The sequence below is a fragment of the Triturus cristatus genome, chromosome 2_1 (genome assembly GCF_964204655.1).
Source record: "Triturus cristatus chromosome 2_1, aTriCri1.1, whole genome shotgun sequence".
NCBI lineage: Eukaryota > Metazoa > Chordata > Amphibia > Caudata > Salamandridae > Triturus > Triturus cristatus.
The window spans coordinates 980,613,977-980,638,741 of NC_140581.1; the positions used below are offsets into that span (position 1 = coordinate 980,613,977).

At 42.5% G+C, this 24,765-nt stretch overlaps 1 protein-coding gene across 2 annotated transcripts in view; it reads right to left on the reverse strand.

The window, feature by feature from the left end:
- Positions 1 to 24,765, reverse strand: part of RIC1 (RIC1 partner of RAB6A GEF complex) — a 730,678-nt gene that overhangs the window by 560,812 nt on the left and 145,101 nt on the right. For both annotated transcript variants that reach the window (XM_085634197.1, XM_085634186.1), the window contains exon 2: positions 9,780 to 9,887. In XM_085634197.1, coding sequence (XP_085490323.1) covers positions 9,780 to 9,887 — 108 coding nt within the window. The remainder of the gene's footprint in view (positions 1 to 9,779; positions 9,888 to 24,765) is intronic.

Below are 24,765 nucleotides of genomic sequence, written 5' to 3' on the forward strand. Positions count from 1 at the left end.
CACCTGTGCCACCATGACGTGTCCTCCTGCGGTGCCAGGATGAGGCAGAGCGTCTTTCACCAGGTTGTTGAGAAGAGGGTCACTAAAGCTGCAGGCAGTAGGGCTGTAGACTGGCTGAAGGTGGCTCTCTGTGCTGCTGAAAGAGTTGGCTTGCCTGGTTGGTGCAGTGACACTCACTACCACCGCGCTAAGTTGCTCTCTCTGGTTATGGCACTTCGATGGCCTTGCTCCGGTCCTGATTCAGGAGCTATGGGATACTGCTGTGGGAAGGAGGCTGGAGCTTAGTTTCTGTGTGCATGTGCAGAGATCTGGGGCCGCATTGGTAGAGAGCTGCTTTCACAGGCCGTGGCCAACTGGACTGGGGGTCCTGGGCTTTGTTTGTTAAATACTTGCAGCGCCGAGATACCCTTCGGGTGAGTCACGTGCTATTATAGTAAAGGTAATTAACAATAATTAATATAAACAAAGGTCCGGCGGGCGGGGCCCGGTACCAAAGTCTGGTGGCCACAGGTACCTGCGGGCTGAGGGTGTTGGGGCGGCCTTCAGCACTCAAGACTCTGCAGGCAGAGTCTGGCCAGGCTAGTTTCTGGAACAAGGAGGGAGGGAGGAGGTGGGCTCGGCGCAGGATGGAAAGGGGGTATTCTACAGTTCCTTCCTTGGTGGTGGATGTTCTCAAAGGGAAAGGAAAGCTATTGCCAATGTTAATCGATCATGGTCATGACTTGCTGCTCCGGAAAACAACAAAGCAAGGTTAGCACGGCCTGGAATCGATTACCATGCGCTGTATTCAGCAGGCCAGTGCTGTTGTTTATATTTTACTGTATTGCCAGTGGTCCAGCCCAAACACAGCGCCCAAACACAGCACCCGAGCAGCTCCCGGCAGCTATGGGAAGCCTGATAACAGACCATAAAAAGAGATTGATACTGGCTGTCCGTACAATGGTGATGCGAGCAGCAGGGGCTCCTAACTCCACTCTAACTTGGAAACTATCTGATAACTTCTGCACGCTCACCTTGCACCGCGGGCAGCCCACCTTATATTAATCCCAATCTTGGCATTGGGTGATTGTGTTGTAGTCTCCAAGACGCCACTATGCCACATGAAGGTCTAATGGAGCGGAGCGCTGCTCAGTCAGCCCCCAAGCCTGCAGCAATCAGTCAGTCTCTGTCAGTCACATGATTCTGTAGCTGCCAGAGCAGCTCAACCACAACTGCTTTCCTCTCTGCTAATTATAACGCTCCGACTTGACAGCTTCAGGAGGCGCTATAAATGCGTGACTTCACATTTCAGTGCGGTGATGCTGACCACCACACTGAAATGTGTTCTTCTAACGCCTGATGCGTGGTACTTGGCAGGGCTGCATATGTAACTCATTATTCTATACTTGCATTACACACAGTATAAGATAAAGTGCTACAAAAAGCTTTATGATAAAATTATGCTTCCGAAACATAGATTTTAGTAATACCCATACCGTAAGTAATGCAATTTGTTTTTACACAACTGTCCCATCAAAACCTCCTCAGGGACAGTAAGCGCTATGTAAATACAATGCAAAACATGCACTTCAGAGCTCAGCTGTCCATTCAGAAACACCTTTTCTATGTAGGGTCTTTCAGTACATTGATATGTACTGTGAAAATTTATTGGACTATGATACTGAAGTACCCCAACGTTTTAACTAATTGTCAACTACCATAAAACGCAAAAGGGATCCTAATTCTCTGATAAAAAGTCAGCTGCAGGAAAGTCAGAACATGAATTAGTAATGTGCCTGCCAGGTAAGTGACAGTTTACAGCAACAAACTGTAATGCATATTACCGGGTGTTTGAGCTCTTTCTCTGGGTATGTGTTTGTGTCTCTTATACTCCTAAGTTGCTTCCTTTTAAACTCTTAACGTGGCTAATTCAGAAAACAAATTTACCACCTTGGGAAATGACTGACTCTTGCTTAAGTTTTGTGGAAAAGACTGCGTTATTTGGAAGAATGCATACCTCACAAGAAACAAGAACCTTCGATCCGGCGCACATACTGGTTCTCTACAATTGTACTAACACTTGACTCTAACCCGTTCCCATGCCTAATATTGCCCTCCCCAACAGTCTAGCTTCCCTCCTTTGTTTAACATCAAAACTCCCAACATTTTATAAATAAAACACTCCTATTCTTCCAACACATTTCGCCACAATTTCTTTTCTGTCCTGCACGCATTCCATACCCCAGACTTTCTCTGTTTCTTGCTGGTTACTCGCCTTCAACACCTCCTCAGGGATAGTAAGCGAAATATAAATACAATTGCAATTAAAAGCACGCACTTCAGAGCTCAATGGTTAACTCTTTGCTCTACCAATCAAAAAGAATAAATCTTTGTCATCACAAAGCTTACAGTGATTCGATCAATTAAAGCCAGTACCAGCTCCCACGCATCATTTACATTTGCAGGTTTAACTCGTAGCGCACATTTGCATTTCTTTCAGTCAAGCAGGCTCCCCGGCAGAAAACCTTGTTTAGCTGTCTGACCGGCTTTAGTTTTACAGCATAAGACACTCCCTGAATGATACTCCAGCTGAAGCATTTGAACTATTGATTAACCGTCCGGAAACAACTGTCTTTTTCCAAATTTCTGGCAGAAGTAAGGCTGGGAAATGCGCAACCCCCTTCCCATGGCTTCACAGCCCCCCCACATATTGAAGACCTCTGTTCTAGACTCTCTCTTAAATAATCCAAAACTTCTAGACTATCTCTTAAATAGTCAAACGTAGAGACTTTAAATACCTCACTATAATAATAAGGGGTATATTAGCTGCTGAGGCTTCCTTTCCCCCAGTCCTGAACACATTATGCTTAAGCCTTCATAACTTGTTTTCCACAAAGGGTACAAAGGCCATATTTGCGACCTTTCTTCTCCCACATGCAGGAGATGCCAAAGGTACACAGGGATTGTGGATTCCCTTGGAGGGTGTGAAGTAAATTGTCAAAGTATAGCAAAAGTTTTTTTTTTTTTGTAAATCGGAAGAAAGTGTTGTGAAATAGAAACAACATGGGTTTGCTGTGCTAAGATCACCATTTCCCCCGCTTTCAGGAACAAGCATAGTTGTAAAACAAAAATCTATTGTTTTACCATTTATTCATTTTTATAACTATCAGTCAAATGTTCCTATTTTTATGGTTTCTACCCACTTGCAGTTAGCAGTGGAATGAGGCGGAAACCCATCAGTGAAAGCTATACATTTCAGAAAGGTAAGAAAATTCCAAATTCAGGAAGGGATCATTTGTGTAGGATTCTCATGGTTTTCCCAAAGAAGCTAATTGTGGAAATAAAAAAAGAATGAAAATAAGTAGTAAAAAAAAAAAAAAAAGAAAAGAAGTGGCAATGATTTAAATGGAAATGTAACAATATGTAATATACAGTTATGTCCACTAGACGCTTCTAGTGACAGGGATATGTGGTGCATATTGGTTGAACAAAAGCATTTAATACACAAGCCAGCAACTGAGCTGCAGTTTAGAATGATATTCTATTTTGTACCAAACACACAGCAAATAATATTGTAAAACCTAATGAATGAAAAATGGGTATGAAGGACACCTATGCATTGTTAACTTGTGTCAAAGATACCGAGTTTAGTAACAGGGGTTATTTGTAAAACACTGAGTTTACTTATGCTATCAAGTAATTCAGAGGGATTTTGCAAAATGTATTCATTCTTCCCTACTGGCTTACATTTTGAAGCCAAGAAATTAGATAAATTCAATTGATAATAACCAACGGGCTATTATTCTGTATTCCCATACGTCTCCATATAAGATAAAAACAGTACTCCAATTGTGTGACTGGGTCTATAGCCATGGACAGGAAAGGCTCCAAAATGCAACATGGAGAATTAAAAAAATGTGCCTTGCAATAAACTCATTGTGGTGATAGGGATATCTGTAGTAATTGTGTCCTGGCTCAGCCTCCACAAAGCTACTAAGCCCAGACATCTCTGAAAACTAGAGACTCCCATGGGAACACGAGATGCTGCGAGATTTACAGATCCCATGACATTTTCACAGCAAGAATACCCTGCAAACCATAACCTCTGGCTGAAATCACACTTTTCCTCATATTTGTGGGAATGCTGGATGGAGGGAATTTTGTGGTTCCCAGCAGTTTCCGGAATTTTCCTTCACAGAAATGGCGTGAAAGAGGACTGATTTTAGCCCAAGTGATGATATAGTAGTAGCACATAATTCTATTCCCCTCCAACAAAACACAGTATGAATTTAAACATACAGATTCTTTTGAACAGAACCAGGGAGTGAGAAAAGGATGCTGCCCCAGCCTAATGGTATTTTAAATACACAAATGGGCAGTCGTAGTACAAGAAATATCCGCTATGGATTAGTACTACGGGATGCCAAAGCCAGAAGCCTGCTTTAAGCCCAGGATACATTTTGACTTTTAAAACCAATACTATGTCAATAAGAAAGATCAGCCTGTAGTCAAACCCGGAACCAAGATTACACCAGGTGTGGCAAATGCACAAATTCATATTGTAAAACCTAATGAATTAAAATTGGGTTTGCAGGAAACCTATGCATTGTTCGGAGAAAACACATATCTACTGTTTTGGAAGTTCTAAGGGCCCGCTAACATGCCCTGAGCAGTGCAAGCCAGAATGTGCTACTGTGTTATCCATTACTACTAACAATAGAGAAAGGTACTAAGTTCAGCAACACCCTCGGAAAGAGATATATGACTTTCTCGTTTAAAACAACTTCAACAAAAGAAGAATCTGCTAATCACTACCAGAGATGAGACTCGCACACTCCTGTGGAAATGTCATTAACTTGGAAAACGCTGCCCGAAACTGCTGGATGTGTACAACCCATGTACATCCAAACCTCCACTAAGTAATAACAACCAAGTCATTGACGGCGGGATGGTGGCTTAAAACAGGCTAGCAGAGACAGCCCTGAAAAGAAAAACAAGAGCTATCTGTCCATTATGTGACAAGAACAACTGTGGAAAATGACACCTCATCTTATGTACACTGCATATGGACGACACAAGCACCACTAGGGGAACTTCTGCAGACATAACAGTAGCTACACAGAGCTGAAAGATTAAGAAAAGTTCAAAAGGTTGCAGTTGTGGGAATAACCAAGCAGCAGTAAATGAATCCGAATACCTCTAAGCCTGAGATACTACTATGTAACTATTTGCCTTGACTTGTAAATTTGGGAATGTAAATATAACCTTATTGAATTGTAAATGTCTTTCACCGGATCGCGGGACGCTCCACGCGGTCCACCATTGATATCCTGTTTTAATTTGAGAGGAGCCGAGTGGTGCTTGTGGAAATCTTGCTTTACATTAGCCATCTTAAAGAACAGGCATGCTAAATAAATACTGCTTATTTCTATCTTCGTTTAAAATTAGCATTCCCTACCACGAGTAACATACTGATCATGAAGGTCTTTAAAAAATAAAAACTAAGACCTGGTGACGTAATTTATTTATTTTAGAAACGAGCTGGAAGATTGAGGGTTGCGAGATTAAAAATTTGGTTTTGGACAAAGCTGGTCTGATTTTTAGGAAGTTATAAAATTCAATATCATTTAGTTTGTGTTTTTCCTTGAGGGCGGTGAAGGTGATGGGGTAGTTTTCATTTTCTAATTGAAGGGGATAGCAGATCCTTTTCTCAACCCATGATTCAAAGGTTAAGCTTTTCCCCTTGTATAGAATCCTGCTATTGGCCCAGAGTGATTCGTTTTTCGACCCTTTAATGCTGTTTTCTAGCTTTTTATCTACCTTTAATAGGGCGATTTTAGTATTTTTAAAGATCGGCTTTGAGGTATAGGGGTATCTGTTTGCTGTTAGCAGAGCGAGAGGGCTTAGGTTGTTTGGGATGGCTTTCTCCACCTGCAACCATGCCGGTGTGTAGCCATCCGGCGGCGCTATCCAGTAAGAGCCTTGTTTTGCTAGAAACGCTAATTGGAAAGTTTTGTCGTCTGCTAGGTTTACTCCTCCTAGTTTTTCTCCAGTCTTAGTTTTTTAATGCTTATCCGAGCAAACTCCTCCGCCCTAAACCCACCAAGCTTAACGACAAGACAGCTGCCTACTGGAATAATCAAAGTAAAACCATTTTCAATGACCAAGAGTGGGCCACACTATGGACGTCAGCTTCACGTAATAAGATTTCCCCAGTGCTCTCACAAACTAACTTTTGGTTGCTTTACAAGGCTTTCTGGACCCCCTGCACGATTACACTCATTAGGACTCATGAAGGAGGCAATATGCTGGAACTGTAACAAAGAAAAAGGGGATCTTGCACACCTTATCCTGTACTGCCCAGCTCTTAAAATAAATTTGAAATCTTTAAATAAAATGTTTGACTGCACTCTAACAAAAGAATTCTACACTATCACCACAGGATTTATGTGCACTGAACTGAAGTCCGCAGAGGACAGGGACCTTCTGGACTTACTGTTGACAGCAGCAGTGAAAACGGTCCTCACAAACTGGAAAGACACTTCCAAGACATCGTACAAATGATGGTTCAACTGGATCACGCATCTTAGAGGAACCGACAACATGTCTCTATAGAGTTCACCCTGGAAACCGGCCTCAAGAAGGATGTGGGGGTCCCTGGACACATTCCTAGACTCCTTTGAGCCCCCATGAAAAATCGTGGTGGGCTGGGGGAGACACATCCTGGCACCCCAAGTGAAGCTCCACCCCAGCAAGAATGTAACCGGACTCTAATGGTCACACCCAATGTCAGACGAAAAGTATAAGCACTAATTCTCGTGTGCCTGTCTTCTATCTCTTCTTTCAGCCCTTAGCTCTCAAGCTCCTTTCTTTCTGGATTATTAAGACAGGTAGGGAATGCAAGGAATTATATAGACAAATAGCAATTTGATGTAGCGATGCAAACCCTGTTACAGAACTACTAATGTGTTACTGTTTAAAAAAAATATAATAAAACATGTTGAAATAAAATACAAAATAAATAAAGACCAACTGCAAGCGCATCTACATGATTTATGTACAAGGCTAGACACACTAAATCAAAAAGTCTTTCAGAGCCCCTGAGAATGCACCTTCTGCTAGCAGTGTTTAAGAAGAGCCCCAGAAACTGCCAAATCACTAACTTACCAGCTATTTCTAAACAGGCTGCACGCAAAATTATTTTTTTATTTTTTTTATTTAAGGAAATATGCATAAATACGTTCCAGTACATTAGCATAAGCCTTTATAGCCAAAAACTAAACATATACCCGCACAAACATCTTCCCTTTGACTTGGGCACCTTTCTTAGAATTAAATTTTCCATTATTCGTTTCCACTTTCTTGAAAAATGCTATCTTCCATCTGTTGGACTATATTTTCTTGAAAAATGCTTTTTACATTTTCTTAAAAAATGCTTTCTTCCTTCTGTTGCACTGTATTTTCTTGAAAAATGCTTTATTCCATCTGTTGGACTTACTTTTAAGTTTGTAAAAGTGAAACAGGCGAAGCCACCATTTACTGATATTCTTCGGTGTAGAATTAATCCAATACTGGGCTATACAGAGCAAGGCAATGGCTACAGGCATTCTCATGTTATACACTACCACCTGATGCCTAGAATTACCAGATTCCTGAATTTTGTTACTTGCTACTTGTAAGCCGGCTGTGATACTCTAGATGTGTGACAGTTTTGGCCGTCACTTGTCCTCGATGGGCAACCACTGCTGCATGCCACCCACGACTGCACGAGTGTAGGGACCGACCGTGGAGCCATACGCCCAAGACTGTTCCTGTTAACTGCTGAACCAAAGGGTATATTCGCTAATTGACCTACTTGCTACCTAATGTGTTACAACAAGACATGCTTGAATAGATGAATGTCAAGTTACAGGGAAGGGAGAAGGGGAACTGTTCTGTCTGAAAATTGGTTATTGCCATATACTTTTGGGGAACACAATGTTTGAAATTGCCTTAGCTCACGCCTATAACGTATGAATAGATGAGAATGACATATAGTTACTGAAAAATACTATATATGCTTCTGCATGGCATGATTGAGTCAATGTAAATAATTCTAAATGCTATGTCTTTTGAAACCCAATAACGTTTGTGATATTAAAAAAAATACATTACCACATGATGCCAGCATTATACTCTTAGCTGAAATTACTGCATCTAGCTCTGCATGGATGTATATACTTTAGCAACCCGAGTCCAGAAATGACTCAGTTTAATACAGGTGATATACGTATGCCCCTCCCCATAGGCATCCGAGGAAATCGGAGCTGGCTCTTCTGAGTGGTGTAAAACACCCTGTTAAGCACTTTTAACTGCTGTTAGCGTAAGTTAATTGCCATAAAGTTTGTATTTCCGCTATCTATAGTATCTTGGATATCTTGCGCTTGTTTTTCTATGCCTAATTTTCCCGTTCCTTCTATTTGCCATCTGAATCCTCATCTACAGCATCCGAGAATATCTTATAAGCATCTCTAATCTTTATACCCATCTTGGCAAGAAAAGCTTGTTCTATTGTTTTGATCCCATTGATCCCAATTATATTCTTATCCACCTTATCAAAAAAAATCTAACTTGCAAGTATTTTAAAAAAAAATCATGTTTACGAATATTACATTTCCCTTGTCACTTTTCAAATGTTTTAATCCCCTCGTCCCCTTGATAAAAGCTAACCTACGTTATTCACTCTGAGAGATGCCAAGTTTATTAGAAATGCTATCATTAAGTATTTCGGTAAACGTAGATTGACCCCAAAGTGAAGTACGTTTATTAATAGGTGTAATTTCAAACAAGCTGCACCACTTCCACCAGATGTGTCTGACTGCATTTATCACCGTGAACTGAACCATACCAGAGTAATTAGTATCAAAATATTGCAATGCAATGGCTATGCAAAGCTAGTTTGTGAGTCTTAAATCATGAACCCTTCCACGAGGTGTATCACGGGATTTAAAGAGCATGGGAAATGGGGGTCGGTCCATACACCTACACAGCAACCAGAATAGAAGCAGACGATCCATCAAAAAATAAAAACATAAGGTGAGACCCAATAAATAACACAACAGTGTAAAATGCGATGCTGAGACAACAGTTATGAGCCACTCTAACGATTCATCCTTGCATTGGTTTTGAAGGGACGTTTTTCAATCTGCAGATATGTTGAGAATTTCAATAGAAACTAGAACACCGGACTAAACTAAAAAGAAGTGGCAGGAAAAAATTCAAAGCCAACAGTGTTTTTCATAACCATCAAGGACTAGAGAGGTGGTGTACTTGACATCTAGTTAACAGTCCTACTCCCTTCAACAATGGAACTTGTCTCAAAACTACAACAAAGAAGAAACATTTTTTAATAAGATAGAAAAGCAAACAAAAAATCAGAGAAGTACACTGGCCATAATTTTGTTATGAAGATTTGGGTAAAAACAGCATTCTTTCCTGGACTTATGTGGAGTGGGCAGATCCAACCAGAATATTGACAGACTGGGAGAGAGTAGCACAGAAAACTAATGCTAAGGGATTTTGATATGCGGCCTGTTGGGGCAGACTTAGAAAAGCAGCTAGAGCAGTTTAACGGGAGAAGCAAGCACCTTCAATACAGTAAAGATAATTAGGCATTTCCAAGAATTCAACAAGGAAGGATTTGTGCTGTAACAGGAAATTAAATAGCTGAAGCATTAGTAAACAGGCATCTTCAAGAACAGGTACCACGTATCACGTATGTTACTTTCTTGAAAAGTATAAATTCTGAATGATGTACTTACCGCCACAACAATCATTGTGCTGTCTGGTCGCCATTCTGCTTGTTTGTAAGGTCCAAACTGTGTAGCAGCTTTAGCAGACTCCTTGTAACTTACAATCAAAACACTAGGCTGAAGAAAGAAAGAGAAAAGATCACATTTAATCACATTCTCTATTTCTGTTAACAGTCGCTGTAAATACATTTCAGTACCAGATTGACATAGATATGACTACAAATTATCATTATCTTAAATTCAATTTCCGCAGAAGCCATATTATTTGTGTTGTATCATAAAAAAGACCAGCTCAGATACATCCTGCGCTTTATCACCTAAAGTAATAATATCTCTAAGAAATGCTATGGATCCCTATTAACTCTCCAAATAACCTACTTGGTTCACTAAATGAACTCTGCCACAGTGCCCTGTGGCTTGGTCCCTGCCAAGGACCAGGGCCATAAAATGGCAACACAGTGGTAGATTAGAGGTGTAACTGAAGAAGATACCAAGGGAGCGTTCTTTAGTGTTGGACGTGTAGATGAGGAAACTCAACAAATGAGCAGAGCAATGTGCCACACTGCAGTGAATTCAGTTTGGCAGCTTTTGCAAGTCTAACAGGACACCTGCTAATGTCGATCAGAGAGGCGGAGTAAGAGATGCACAGATTGAGAATGGAGCCAAGAAAGGTCCCCAGAGCACTGGCTCCAACATATAGTGACAATATATCACACAAAGAGCCCTCCGGTCCGGGGTCACTCAGGGTTAGGGCAGAAGTGGGAGCAACTGCACTACCCCTGCGTGACCCCGGACCCGAGGGCTCTCATTGTGATATTGACTCTATAATAGGGGAGTGTGCCCTCGACGGCCCATTAAATCTCCTCAGGCCCCCCATGTATATATGCCTGACATATAGTGTCCAGCAGACACCCATCAGTGCCAGGAGCAAATCCGGTGACAGAGACAGCAGGGAGAGAGGGTCAGAGCTGAGGGACTTTTCAAGTAATATACATCACAAGGATCAAAGTTTAATTACAGGAGTGCGGTGGTTGCACTGGAATCTGGCACCATTGAAGAGATTAATCACAAAGTGTTCTCCCCTATCCCTAGCCCACCCTCAGTCTATCTCCCTACGTACGAGCTAACAAATGGAATGTGCCAAGAGGCTCTGGTTAAAGGCTTGGCACTTGTCTAATGGCCTTACAATTGCTAGAAGAAATTATCCAGGTTTGGAGCAGAGCAACACCAACTGACCAAACCAGTAGCCCTCCCCATAAAGGGTGACCCCCTAGGGCCTGAAAGGCATGGCACTGTATGAAGACAAATACATAAGATACATGAAACAAGAGAGTGTAATCTACGAGAGAGAGAGAGACACCCACACTAAACTTTTCAAGGGATGTGTGGCTAGGGATCCAAGCAGTTGAAGGCCATCGGCTGTACTAGGCTGTCATCAATAAATACAAGATTGTGTTTGCGACTGGCAAAGCGAGGTACATAGCTCTAGAACAGCTAGCAAATCAGGACTCAGGCAATGGTAAACATGAATGACAAGAAGAGGCAGCACATGACAAAATCTCCACCAGAATTACTACAGCTGTCCTCAGGGACCTGATGTGCAGTTGTTGTAGTGATCTTGGAATCCGAGAAGTGACCGTTTTGATAGAAGTATTTTTTTGGACAGAGGTTTGCTAATCTAACATTGCTTCTGCCCACATTTTTTCACCACTTTTTGGGGAACATGGAGCAACTAATGCAGTGATTTCAAGTATTGTACATGATAAAGAGGTTATGAGTTTAACAATTGCACATATGAAGCCATGTAGGAGGGAGATACGTGTGCTAGGCACAGAATATGCATTGTTTTATGGTTAAACTACATTCCATTGCTGTCTAAAGAAAATTAAACCAACATTTTTTATTTGATTAAAACAAAACATTAATAATCCTCAACCTGACCTTTCATTTGGTTAACAAACACTTGGTAATATTACTGTCCAACTAATGAATCCCCATTTTATCAATTCTGGAGTCCGTCCTCAGAAATTCACACCTGAGATCTCTGGATTGGTTGCGGAACTCTGCAGCATGGGCTTAGCTCATCCATTTGGAGACTGCACATCCATGGTATTTGTAGTTACATTCTAAAGGGCTCCAATGATATTCAAATGCAGCTTCTGGGAGTTACAATCGTAAAAAACAAAAGATATGGCAAAGTACAGGTCACTCAACGTGTTAATAAGTTTGTAATTTAGGGAGACTTACTGATCAAATCCCGCTAGACCAAAGTGGAGTATATGCATTGTTTGTTGCCGAAAACGGTTTGTTTGACTAAAACCAAAACTTGAATGACATTTTATTTGCATGTAAACCGATCTATTCTAAAAACATTTATACTGAGGGAAGTATTTTTCCACTGTTGTGGATTTTTAAATACTGAATGGGGACATCCTCTGCTTAGCACAGTGAGTGCTATATGAAGGTGGGGGTGTAAACTCTGCCATCCACTCCAAATACTCGAAGTGCTCCTTGTACCTTGCAACTAATCAAAAAGGAACAATGAGACGAGTAAACACATGCAAAGCCAAAACAATGTTTTACCTAAAGCAAATGGTATTCATTATAAAACTGAAGTCCATAAAAGAATTCTGACTGCGAGAGGCAGACAATGCAAAACATAAAAAGGTGCAATAATAATACACCTGTATTAAACTTCAAACAACTTTTTCACTAAAAACTATTTATTCACATATTAAAATTACATAACTACGTCTTTAAACTGGCTCCGCCGCTTGACTGTTCTATTCATTTTTACGAATATAAGTGAAACTGTAGGTTCTATGATTTGAAAGGAAAGAGGTAAGAAAATGTCATGCATAACATGTGGTGTTTAACTGTTTTGGTAGTAATGTTTAAAAAAAGCATTAGCAAAGTTAGTTGGTCTAGATTTAATGTGGCAACACAAGCGAACATCCTTGCAGATATGAGTTCCGTGCAACAGTACATTAAAACCAGACCTATTGCCTTTACCATTGCTTTATGGTGTTGGTAGTCGTGGTTTTGGTGGTATTAGCAGTGGTAATAAAAAGAATCTCAAAAAGAGTGGAGTGTCTAAGGGATATAAGTTTAGAGACTCAAACAGTGAAAATCCCAATCCTAAATCTAAGTACAAAGAAAACTGTGAGTCTATGAGGCTAGGTGACCTTCATACAGCTACACCATCATTACTAAACAAAGAATGTATTTCCACCAAAATATCACCCTGGATATGTGCATGCATTGAAGATCTATGAATGCATCAAAGGTTCCCATCACCCACATACAGTGGCTTGCTTCATCATTTGGGAGACCAGGGACTTATCTGAGAACCGGATGCCACCAGGTTGGCGTGGGGCAGGGTTCAGAGTTTGTCCCGGATGCAACTATGGCAATGTTGCTCCAATGAAAAGACCACTCTAGAGATTAGTGTGGGGTGATGTGTGCAGTGCAAATAAAGTGAATGTGATATGATAAAATTGGAAACAAGGCACAGAAAATTATTTATTAAAGTGCTGCCTTGATACCAAATTAAAACAGTGCTTGTAACAGTTTTAACAAATAACTGTGTTGGAACTGGTCGACATGTTTCAGCTTTGGGTAGATGTGCCCTAGCTTTCGTCAGGACCATAAAAGCTACTGCATCTTAAATGTGAAAAAAGGTAAATCATACAACCTGCACCTGGAATAGGTGTGGCAGAAATTACCTATGAAGGTGGAAATAAACATAATGAGAATAGTATACCAGAGGTGAAACCTTGTAACTGATAGATCACATAACACATAAAGTTGTTGTTCAATTATGCCAAATACATATTAGTAAAAACACCCCTTCAAAACGATAAAGGTGCTGTAGATTTTGCACTTACCCGAATGAATCTGGGTATTCGCCTCGCCTCACCTGGCAACTGCTCAGGCGTCAGGAGGCACCGCTCTAAGAAATGAATGAATAAGAGGCATGGTCCAAGTATAGAGTGACACAATACCTTAAAAATCGAAAGACGCTTATCCTTAAAAAAAAAAACAAAGACAGAAAAACGAAGGCATGATCCTGAGACGGGGCAAAGCCCTATCTGAGCATGATATCAGGATGTTCCTGACGGTAATCTTATAGTAAACAGAAATCTACTGTGGTGTTATAAGACCGTGTGTAGACACGAAGAAATAATATCTGCATTAGTATTTACTCACTTATGTGGTGTCGTATCTCGAGTTCATTAGTGTATACGAGACGACAAAGGGTCTTCTCATGTTGGGTTATATGTGGTTTACAAACGGAAACAATGGTGTGCGCTATGTTAATAGCGGGTTGGTCTATCTCAAACCCCCTATAGTATAACGCTAGTGATTAACAGGCAAAAAGGTCGTATATACAATAAGAAGTAGCGTGCAGATCATAGCGTGTGTGCACAGATCTTACCTCTCCGTCGGTACCTCGGGCGGCTGCTGAGCCAGAGGGGGAGGTGAGCGATCCTAATGGCATCGGTCTTTTATACAACATGAAACAAGGATGTCGGGACAGCGTGCAAGGAGGACGCCCGAAGATGATGGCATTGCACGTGACCCGGGTGTCATGGGAGTTGTAGTTATTGGTGCCAGGACTCCGGGCGACACTATCAACCAAGGCAGTAGTAATTCCTAGGGATCAACAATGCCATGGGGACTTCCACCGGTTGCCCTCTATTTAGACACTTGTTAGCTGTTAAGAATTGGTACTACGTTTCTTAAGTCTTATATTGTGCGCATAGACAGCAGAGTTGGTCCTCCACTCTATTTTTCGTTCCTCCCCGCAGGCTCTGTTTTATCACCGGTTTAGAATATAGTGTAAACTCCATAGTATACCACTGTCTTATATTAAATCATTCAATATGTGTTTGACAGATCCGTATCCTCCCTAGATACGGTTATTAGGTTTTGAGCAACATGGTTACATTACTTGTCAATGACTACAATTCCCATCGCAGTCTGGGGAACATCTCATGACGTTCCGTCATCAATGCGCGCCCCTTTTGAGATTACTCAAAATACTGAATGCGCGCTTCACTCGTGATCACTCCAAACATCACACTAACGGACTTTGGATTTGCAATGGGGTACATGACACCGTTCCAACACATTGTTGATCCCTAGGAATTACTACTGCCTTGGTTGATAGTGTCGCCCGGAGTCCTGGCACCAATAACTACAACTCCCATGACACCCGGGTCACGTGCAATGCCGTCATCTTCGGGCGTCCTCCTTGCACGCTGTCCCGACATCCTTGTTTAATGTTGTATAAAAGACCGATGCCATTAGGATCGCTCACCTCCCCCTCTGGCTCAGCAGCCTCCCGAGGTACCGACGGAGAGGTAAGATCTGTGCACACACGCTATGATCTGCACGCTACTTCTTATTGTATATACGACCTTTTTGCCTGTTAATCACTAGCGTTATACTATAGGGGGTTTGAGATAGACCAACCCGCTATTAACATAGCGCACACCATTGTTTCCGTTTGTAAACCACATATAACTCAACATGAGAAGACCCTTTGTCGTCTCGTATACACTAATGAACTCGAGATACGACACCGCATAAGTGAGTAAATACTAATGCAGATATTATTTCTTCGTGTCTACACACGGTCTTATAACACCACAGTAGATTTCTGTTTACTATAAGATTACCGTCAGGAACATCCTGATATCATGCTCAGATAGGGCTTTGCCCCGTCTCAGGATCATGCCTTCGTTTTTCTGCCTTTGGTTTTTAAGGATAAGCGTCTTTCGATTTTTAAGGTATTGTGTCACTCTATACTTGGACCATGCCTCTTATTCATTCATTTCTTAGAGCGGTGCCTCCTGACGCCTGAGCAGTTGCCAGGTGAGGCGAGGCGAATACCCAGATTCATTCGGGTAAGTGCAAAATCTACAGCACCTTTATCGTTTTGAAGGAGTGTTTTTACTAATATGTATTTGGCATAATTGAACAACAACTTTATGTGTTATGTGATCTATCAGTTACAAGGTTTCACCTCTGGTATACTATTCTCATTATGTTTATTTCCACCTTCATAGGTAATTTCTGCCACACCTATTCCAGGTGCAGGTTGTATGATTTACCTTTTTTCACATTTAAGATGCAGTAGCTTTTATGGTCCTGACGAAAGCTAGGGCACATCTACCCAAAGCTGAAACATGTCGACCAGTTCCAACACAGTTATTTGTTAAAACTGTTACAAGCACTGTTTTAATTTGGTATCAAGGCAGCACTTTAATAAATAATTTTCTGTGCCTTGTTTCCAATTTTATCATATCACATTCACTTTATTTGCACTGCACACATCACCCCACACTAATCTCTAGAGTGGTCTTTTCATTGGAGCAACATTGCCATAGTTGCATCCGGGACAAACTCTGAACCCTGCCCCACGCCAACCTGGTGGCATCCGGTTCTCAGATAAGTCCCTGGTCTCCCAAATGATGAAGCAAGCCACTGTATGTGGGTGATGGGAACCTTTGATGCATTCATAGATCTTCAATGCATGCACATATCCAGGGTGATATTTTGGTGGAAATACATTCTTTGTTTAGTAATGATGGTGTAGCTGTATGAAGGTCACCTAGCCTCATAGACTCACAGTTTTCTTTGGTATTAGCAGTGGTGCCAGTGGTGATATTAGTCTTGCAGGTTGTGGTGCTTATATTGATAAGAGTGTGGTACTGGTGGTTGCGGTGATATGGTATGACACTGGTGTTATTTGTAGTGATGTGGTATTCGTGGTGGTCGTTGTAGTGGTGTGGCATTGGTGATGCAATGGTATTGAAAATTATGCTGTTATTGGTTGCGGTGTCCGTGGAGTGGTATGGTGGTATTGTGCTGATGTGGTATTGGTGGTGGTATTAACCATTGGTATTGGTGGCGGTGGGATACTGGTGGTTGTTGCATTGGTGTATGGTTGTATTTAGGATAGTGTGGTATTCAGGTGGCATTGGTCTTAGTGGCAGTGTGGTATTAATGGCTGAGGTGATATTAGTGGTGGCATTGATATTTGTGATGATGGTAGTATGGAATTGTGAGTTTTTTTATGGTAGTGTATTGGTGGTTATGATTGCATTGGTTGTGCTGACATTTGTGGTGGTAATATTGGAGGTATTATTGGTACTAAATGTATGGGATAAAGACTTGAATATCACACAAAGTATGATGGTTAACAGCTCTTCTCAGAAGTAAAATACTGTGTGATGCATTGCAGGGCTGGAAGAGTCACTTAACAGTCAACAGCATTAGGTGAAAAGGATATATGCCAATGGGTAGAGTGAACGCGAACTCTATATTTTCAACAACAAAAAAATAGGAAACAAATGGTGTGGTAAATAACTAACGCGGTCGGTGGCCAACCCTATAAGGATTCCTAAACAGCTGGGGCCTCGCCAGGCATCCCAAACAAGGATGCACAGCTTAGGAAAGGTATGCGAACCATTCAATCAAATATTAACGTCCACTTTATATCCGCTTTATTCCATGAGTTATCAGAGGTAATCCAAACTTTCATTAAAATGTTTTCATATGCCTTCCTTTTTAAAGTTCAACGAGTGCCTGCTCAGGCTTTACTCTTGCACACAGAAGTGCATAATTATGCATAATCCAGTGGACATTAATGTTTGAATTTGATTGAATGGTTCGCACACCTTTCCTAAACTTTGCATCCTGGGTTGGGAAGTCTGACGAGGCCCCAGATGTTTAGGAATCATATTAACGCGCACAGAAGGAGCCCCCTCCAGGATAGAACGCACTTACAAATATGGAATAACAGAACTAGTGGGTGTGCACTCAACCCTCTCATCATAGAACACAGACCTATAATGAACCATCGTCGAAGGAAGCATTTTAGAACCAGGCATTTGCAGCAACAGCTTGCATTTACATAGGATACGGAGGAAATTAGTCATCAATTTCAAAAGAGACTTAGCAGGACTTCTCGTTTTACTCAAGGATCTACTACACTGGACCATTCATGTCCTCACAGATGTGCGAGCCTACACTAAAGTAAACGTTTGACTGCTGATCAAAGTAAAATAATTTTGCTGTAGTTTACCCTTTTTATTTAATCTATGGCAAAATTTCAGCATTAACTAGTTAATTAATTTGGAAGCAGCGAAATGAAAATAGGTGTAATTGCCACCATCATATAAACACCTGATAATTTGTGTAGAAAAAGAAAACCTGTTACATGTTAATCAATGCAGGCTGTAGTGTGGCAAGGGAGGCCACCTTCCTACTCATATGCCAAACACAATATGGGATTCCTGGGCTTTCATCAAACAAATCAGTGGGCTTAAAAAATTGTAGGCTGACAAGGATCCTGGTACAGCAACCTCAACGCTATACAGATTGCGACAGACAATAATCGGGCAATAGTCAGGCTTACATGATAGAGGGACTTTATCACTACAGAAAACATGCCAGCAATAATCTGGCACACACTGTAAACAAAAAACTTTGGGGATTTCTTTTTTAGGTCTCGGGACCATCCGGTCTGCCGAAGGCAGAACCGGAAGTCGAGAGATTTAATGACTTGGAGAAGAGGGGCTTGAACCAGCCCCTCTTCTCCCCTGTTCTCCATTGGCTGGCCTCTTGAATGCTGGCCAGCCATTGGAGAAGAGGTCAGTCATTCCGATTAGGCCCCGTCCTTTTCGGATCGGGGGGCGTGTTATTTGCAAGAAGTCTCATTCTCTCCTCCAACCAATGGCTGGAGGAGAGAAAAGACAAACACGCCCCCAAATCCGAAAAGGACACTGCGTTTCTCCGAGGCATTTCTTCTTGACCTCGGAGAAAGGCAGTGGTGTGCCTTTTGCTCTGCCTTGTTTCAAAATGGACTTACATCTTAGAGTCTCGCGACACCGCTTCACTGAGCCACCTGGAGGCACTTCTGTCCTGCCAGAAACTGAACATTAAAGCAGCAAACAGCACAGAGGAGCAGCTCCGTGGTAGGGACCCGCTGGAGTCACAGCACTCGGCCGGTGGCCTTAAGTCCCGAGGAAAGCTGCGAAAACGCGCATAGATTCCCGATTTATTGCCTTGTTCTTTTACCCTCTTATCCCTTTACCCCCACACCCTCAGCCCCTCCAGATTTGCTTTCACTCACCCTCCCAAGTATTTCCCCGTCTCCCCCCCCCCCACACATGCCTGCTGCTGTCCGGAGCCTTCCCGGAGCCCAGCATCATCCCTGGAACATGCCGGGCCCGCCTCCTCCAGCCCCGGAGACAACCATCCGGCTGACGGGGAGGGCGGGGGAGTGGGGCGCTGCGGGGAAGAGGAGACTGGAGACCGGCGACAGAGACTGCAGGGTACGGGAGGGGAGAATGAAGGCAGAGAGAGGAGAGAGGGCGGAGAGCTGGGAGTAAGTGGTACGCTGCACGTTGGAGAGGAATGGGTAGATCTGAGAGACACTGCTGGGTACGGAGGGCAGAGGGAGGGCGGAAGACTGATGGAGGCGAGCTGGAAGTGAGAGTGCAGGGAGGTGGAAGGTTACAGGGCAGAGGTGCGCGAAGAACGAGAACCGCCAAGAGGGAGACTGCTGGAGGAAGGAGCTATGGACTAGGAGGTAGGGTGAGAGTGAAAGGGAGTAGGGGAGGTGGAAGTCTGCAGGGGCTGAGAGGGAAACTAAGGTGGAAGGAAGAGGCGACCTCACAGGGGACGGGTGGGTGCAGGCTGCACGAAGGACGGGGTTGACCTGAGAGGAAGATGGAGAGAGGTGACAGACTAGAGCAGGGGGGCTGCAGGAAGGAGAGACCGGGAGGAGAGCTGGGAAGAGACCACAGTGGGGAACGGAGGGAGGTGGCAAGCTCCAGGGGAGGCACGGGCTGCTGTTTGTGTGCAAGGATAGTTTCAGAACAGGGGCGTAGCTTCCAACAGAGCAGCAGGCATAGTGGCACCAAGCCCCAGGTATGTTAGCGGCCCACCTCACCCCAGTTACTAGCTGCGTTTTTACTACCATAACAGGGCGTGGAGTCCAATCTGATTGCTTGCATTAGGGACCAAGGCACCCGTGCTACGTCACGGATGTAGACTTCACGAGGAAGTGAGAGACAGTGGAGAGAGTGGAGAGAGACTGTATAACAGGGGGAGGGGTGTACTGCAGGGGTACATTATTCTACTGAGTGTGGGTGGCATTTTACCATTCGCGAGAAAGTGTCACTCATAATCGCTGAATGTCACTCATAATTACAATGAAATGAAAAGGTCACACATAAGCAATTTGAAACCTTGGCAGCTATGGTACTAGTGAACACGGGGTGGAGAGATGCCAGAATAGAGGGCCAACCCAAGGGGAGGAGACCTCTGAGGGGGACTTCAAAGGGCAGCGGCACAAGGGAGGGGCGTGGGGAGCCGCGTGAGAATAGAGAGGGAGCCCTCAGGTAAAGAAAGAAAAAAGGCAGGAGAGGAGTAAACTGGAGACAGCAGGGTAAAGAACAAGACAGGAAGGGGGCTGCAGATGAAGGAGGGGGCGAGGAGGAGGAGTGCATAACAGAATGAAGATGAGAGCCTGTAGGGGAGAAGATCAGAGAGGGAGAGGAGCGGGCGCTGGGGCTATGGTACCTCAAGTGAGTTGAGACTGGCATGGAGGAGGAGTGTTGGAGGTAACAGGAGGAGCAGGGGGACTTCCGGGACGGCGCAGGTGAAGGTATACTCCAGTGTAGGGTGACCACCTGGCAAGAAGGCAAATCTGGACAGTTTATGAGGAGGGGAAGGGGTGAGACGAGGGGTCTTCCTCAAGGCCACCATTCTTCATTTGGGCTCCATCGGGATTCTGATTTAGCTCCCCAGCCCTAAGATTTTAACATAAGCTGGCCCACATAAGCCTTTACTGGAGTTTTTACAGGGTTTAGAGGTCTGCATGGGGAATAGCATAATCGCACCTCAGCAACTACCACCTGACAAACTTTGTTTTCTCTGTAAGAAGTTTGGTTGAAAGGAGAAACTCCATCCAAGTTTATCACAACTGCCAAGGACTTAATTTATTAAAGACCTTCCATACTTATGTGCCCATGGCAAATCTTGGACCTCACTCCTATCCATTCCCCTTCTAGAGCATCACTGGCATGACTTTTCACCTCATAACTTACAAACGTATAGCATGACATGACAGCCCACTAAAGACTCCTAACCATACAGGTGAACTGAGAAATTGCTAAAACAGAAAGCGGATCAACCTTAAAAATGCTTCAATGTTTTTATTAGCCCATTGACAAGACCTATTAGTTCAACAAACTGAAATTAATTGGTTGCACCTTTCTATCATCAGGATGAACTTCACACTACTAGCGCACAACCTGCGGATCTGAGGATTTTTTGAAGGTCACTTGCATTCAGTGATAGAAACAGAACAATTCAGACAGAAGAGCACAGTATCCCTTAGAACTGAGGTACACTCTTTGACAATTTCAATTCTAAATGCAGTATTAAGTCAGATTAGAGTTGCTACAAGTGAAACTCTGTGGACAGAATAAGTTTGGCCTTCTGAGCTTTGAATAATACAAGTTTTACGGGACCAGCTTCCACAGCTAGAGCGAATCAAAGAAAATGTTGGAGCTGGATAGAAATCTTGCTAAACATGGTTATAAGAATCACAGTAATGTGGCCTTTGGAACAGAGCCCTGCCCTTCCTTTAAAAACTATATTAATATGGTGTGCTTGTTACCAAAAAAGCAACAATCGCTCCAGAGGAAACTGAGCCACCTCATATCCTGAACGAATCAGTGAAAGACTAGCAATGACGCAACATTTCCCCTTTCTGAAACCTGCTCTTTCAGCAGTATTGCATCACTTCAATGCAACAAAATCCTTTAATGGGGTGACCTGGAGTAGGCACAGTCATTAGCCCATAGGTTTTTTTTTTTAACCCCTTCGCTGCTAGGCCTTTTTTTGGCTATTTGGGGGATTCGCACTTAGGCCCCTGTAACTTTTTGACCACATAAGGTATCCACACCAAATTTGCGTCCTTTTTTTCCAACATCATGGGGATTCTAAAGGTACCCACGGTTTGTGGATTGCCCTGGAGAAGATCCAGAAAATAGCCAAAATACAGCTAAATTCTTTTTTGGTGGGGGGGGGGGGGGAGGGGGGGGTTGGGGGATGGGAAAAAGTGCTGCAAATGAAAGAGTCTGGTTTTTTCCCCTGAAAATGGTATCAACAAAGGTTTTGTGGGACTGAAATCACAATTTTCCTCAGCTTTTAGGGACTGACAGACTTTTGTCAGAAAACCAACATTTTTTAAACCGTTTTGGCATTTTACTGGGACATAGCCTATTTTTGCTATTTTTTGTGCTTTCAACCTTCTTCCAGTTAATGGTAGAAATGGGCATGAAAGCAATAATGGATCCTGGAAAGCTATACATTTTAGAAACGTAGACAAAATTCTGAATTCAGCAAGGGGTAATTTGCATAGATCCTTCAAGTTTTCTTTATAGAAATTATTCATTTCATTCATTCATTCATTCGTCTTTATTTCGATATTTCATCATAAAAGACATGACAATAACAAAAAACAAGTAAAATGACAATTGGGCATAATTAAAAATTCCATACAATATAAACCAGTATTGATCAAAGAACATATTACCAGACAATAAAATCCAAGTTGTTTAAAAAACAGATAAAAGTAAGAATTGTAAAAAATAGTTCTCAGTAATAAGGCCACACAATTATTGTCAATTTCGATGACATCAAATATCAATAATAAAACAGGAAAACATCTCTATTAGCAGCAGTTCGGAAGACCCCAGACTAAGTTATTGGTGTTGGAATGTTCCCAGCCCTAATGATCCACATCCAGCCAAGAAATATAGCAACTGCTATAACCAGAGGTTCTTGAGTATTAGTTGTCAGAATTCTCAATGCTTCAGAACAGACTCGTGTGCCTAGATTCCGGCAGATAGGTACCAGCCACTTGTTACGTGGGGCAATATAGGCTGGACATACAAAAAATATATGGGCAATAGATTCTTTTTGGCCCATACACCATTTGCAGACATCATCCTGCATGCCGTTCCAAGATTTGGTAAAAGATTTAATTGGAAGGCTGCCAACCCTGAATTGGTGATATAATTTACGATCACAAGACCTAGTAATAATATCCCAGTAATCCTCCATAAAGGGGACGATCTTGTGTTCATAAAATAAACCAGTCAGGGAGGTGGCCTCAATCTTAGTTATATGTTTGTGACACACTAATGCCCAATATGTTTCTTTAAAAACTTTTTTTGTGGGAAATTGGCTATTAGCGGGGTCAGACCACAAGTTACTCATCCCCATATCCACCAGGAACGTTCTAACTTCCTTAAACCATGGGATGTTACCTGAACCAGCAATTGATCTAACATCCAGGATTGCCCTGGCAAATGAATCAAGTTCTGGGGTAATCCATATCCACCGCCAAAAGGCCAACGGCCTATAACGTGCCACATCCTCAATGGAATAACATCCCAGATCCATTAAGAGAGGTTTTAGTGGGGTAGAACCGGGGAGACCTATCAGATTCCTAAAAAATTTGTTTTGGACCTTAACCAACATGGATAGATCAGAGAAGCCCCATAGTTCTGCTCCATACAGGATTGCAGAGCTAATCCTTGAATTGTAAAATTGAAATTAACAGTTGAATATAGGAAACATTTCAAATTAGTTGAAAAATACACCCATTTGTGCCAATGTTTTCACCTGTAACTTCTTCTAATTATGACAGCTGTTTGAAAGCAATCTACCATTAAATCCACTGGACCTTTCTGGTTGTGGGGATATATAGGACTTGTAGGTTCACCAAGAACCCGACGAACCCAGAGCCAATAACTGAGCAGCATCTTGCATGGTTTTTTGTTATGTACCGGGAATATAGCAATTAATGTGGGAAAATATATACAGGGAAAAATTGGTATGAAAGACACCTATGTATTTCTGAAATTGGAACAAAATATAGAGTTTAGAAACAGTAGATATTTACAAGTTTCAGAAATTGTGAGTACCCATACTAGCATGAGAATTATAGGACATTTTCCAAAGTGACTTATTTTTTACACATTGTCTTTCATTTGGAAGACAGAAATGCATCGAAAGTCAATAGGTAATAACAGTTACTCTACAATCCTGTGTTACCCTAAGTCTCCCGATAAAAATGGTACCTCACTTGTGTGGGTAGGGCTAGCGCCCGCGACAGGAAACGACTCAAAACGCAAAGTGGGCACACTTTATTATTACAGTGAAAACTGACCCTTTTTTTGCAAAGTGCCTAGCTGTAGATTTTGAACCCTAGCTCTGCCGGCACCAAGGGAAAACTAGCAAACCTATACATTTTTGAAAACTAGACACAAATGGGAATCCAGGATGGAGTTACTTGTCTGGCTCTCACGAGGTTCTGTTACCCAGAATCCCTTGCAAACCTCAAAATTTGTCCAACAAAAACCACATTTTCCTCATATTTCTGTGGTGGAAAGTTCTGGAATCTGCGTGGATCCACAAAATTCCACCCACCCCACATTCCACAAAGTCTTCCGAGAATAATGGTACCTCACCTGTGTGGGTGGGTCAAGTACCCGCGACAGGCAATGGCCCAAAACCTATTGAGGCGACATCAAAATTACCTATCACAAAACAACCTGGTTTTGCAAGGGGGTTCCCATGAGTTTTTGGCCCCGGGCTCGGCGGCCATCTAGGGAAACCTATCAAACCCACACATTTCTGAAAACTAGACACCCAGGGGAGTCCGGCAAGGTAAAATTTCCCTACCCAGAATCCCCTGCAAATCTCAAATTTTGTTGAAAAAATCAATTTTTTCTAATATTTCTGTGTGGGAAAATACTAGGATCACTGGGCTGACACAAATTTCCTACCAGCCAGCGTTCCCCCAGGTCTCTCGATAAAAAAGATACCTCACTTTTGTGGGTAGGCATAGTGGCTGCAACACGAAATGGCCCAAATCGTACTGTGGAGACTTCAAAATTAC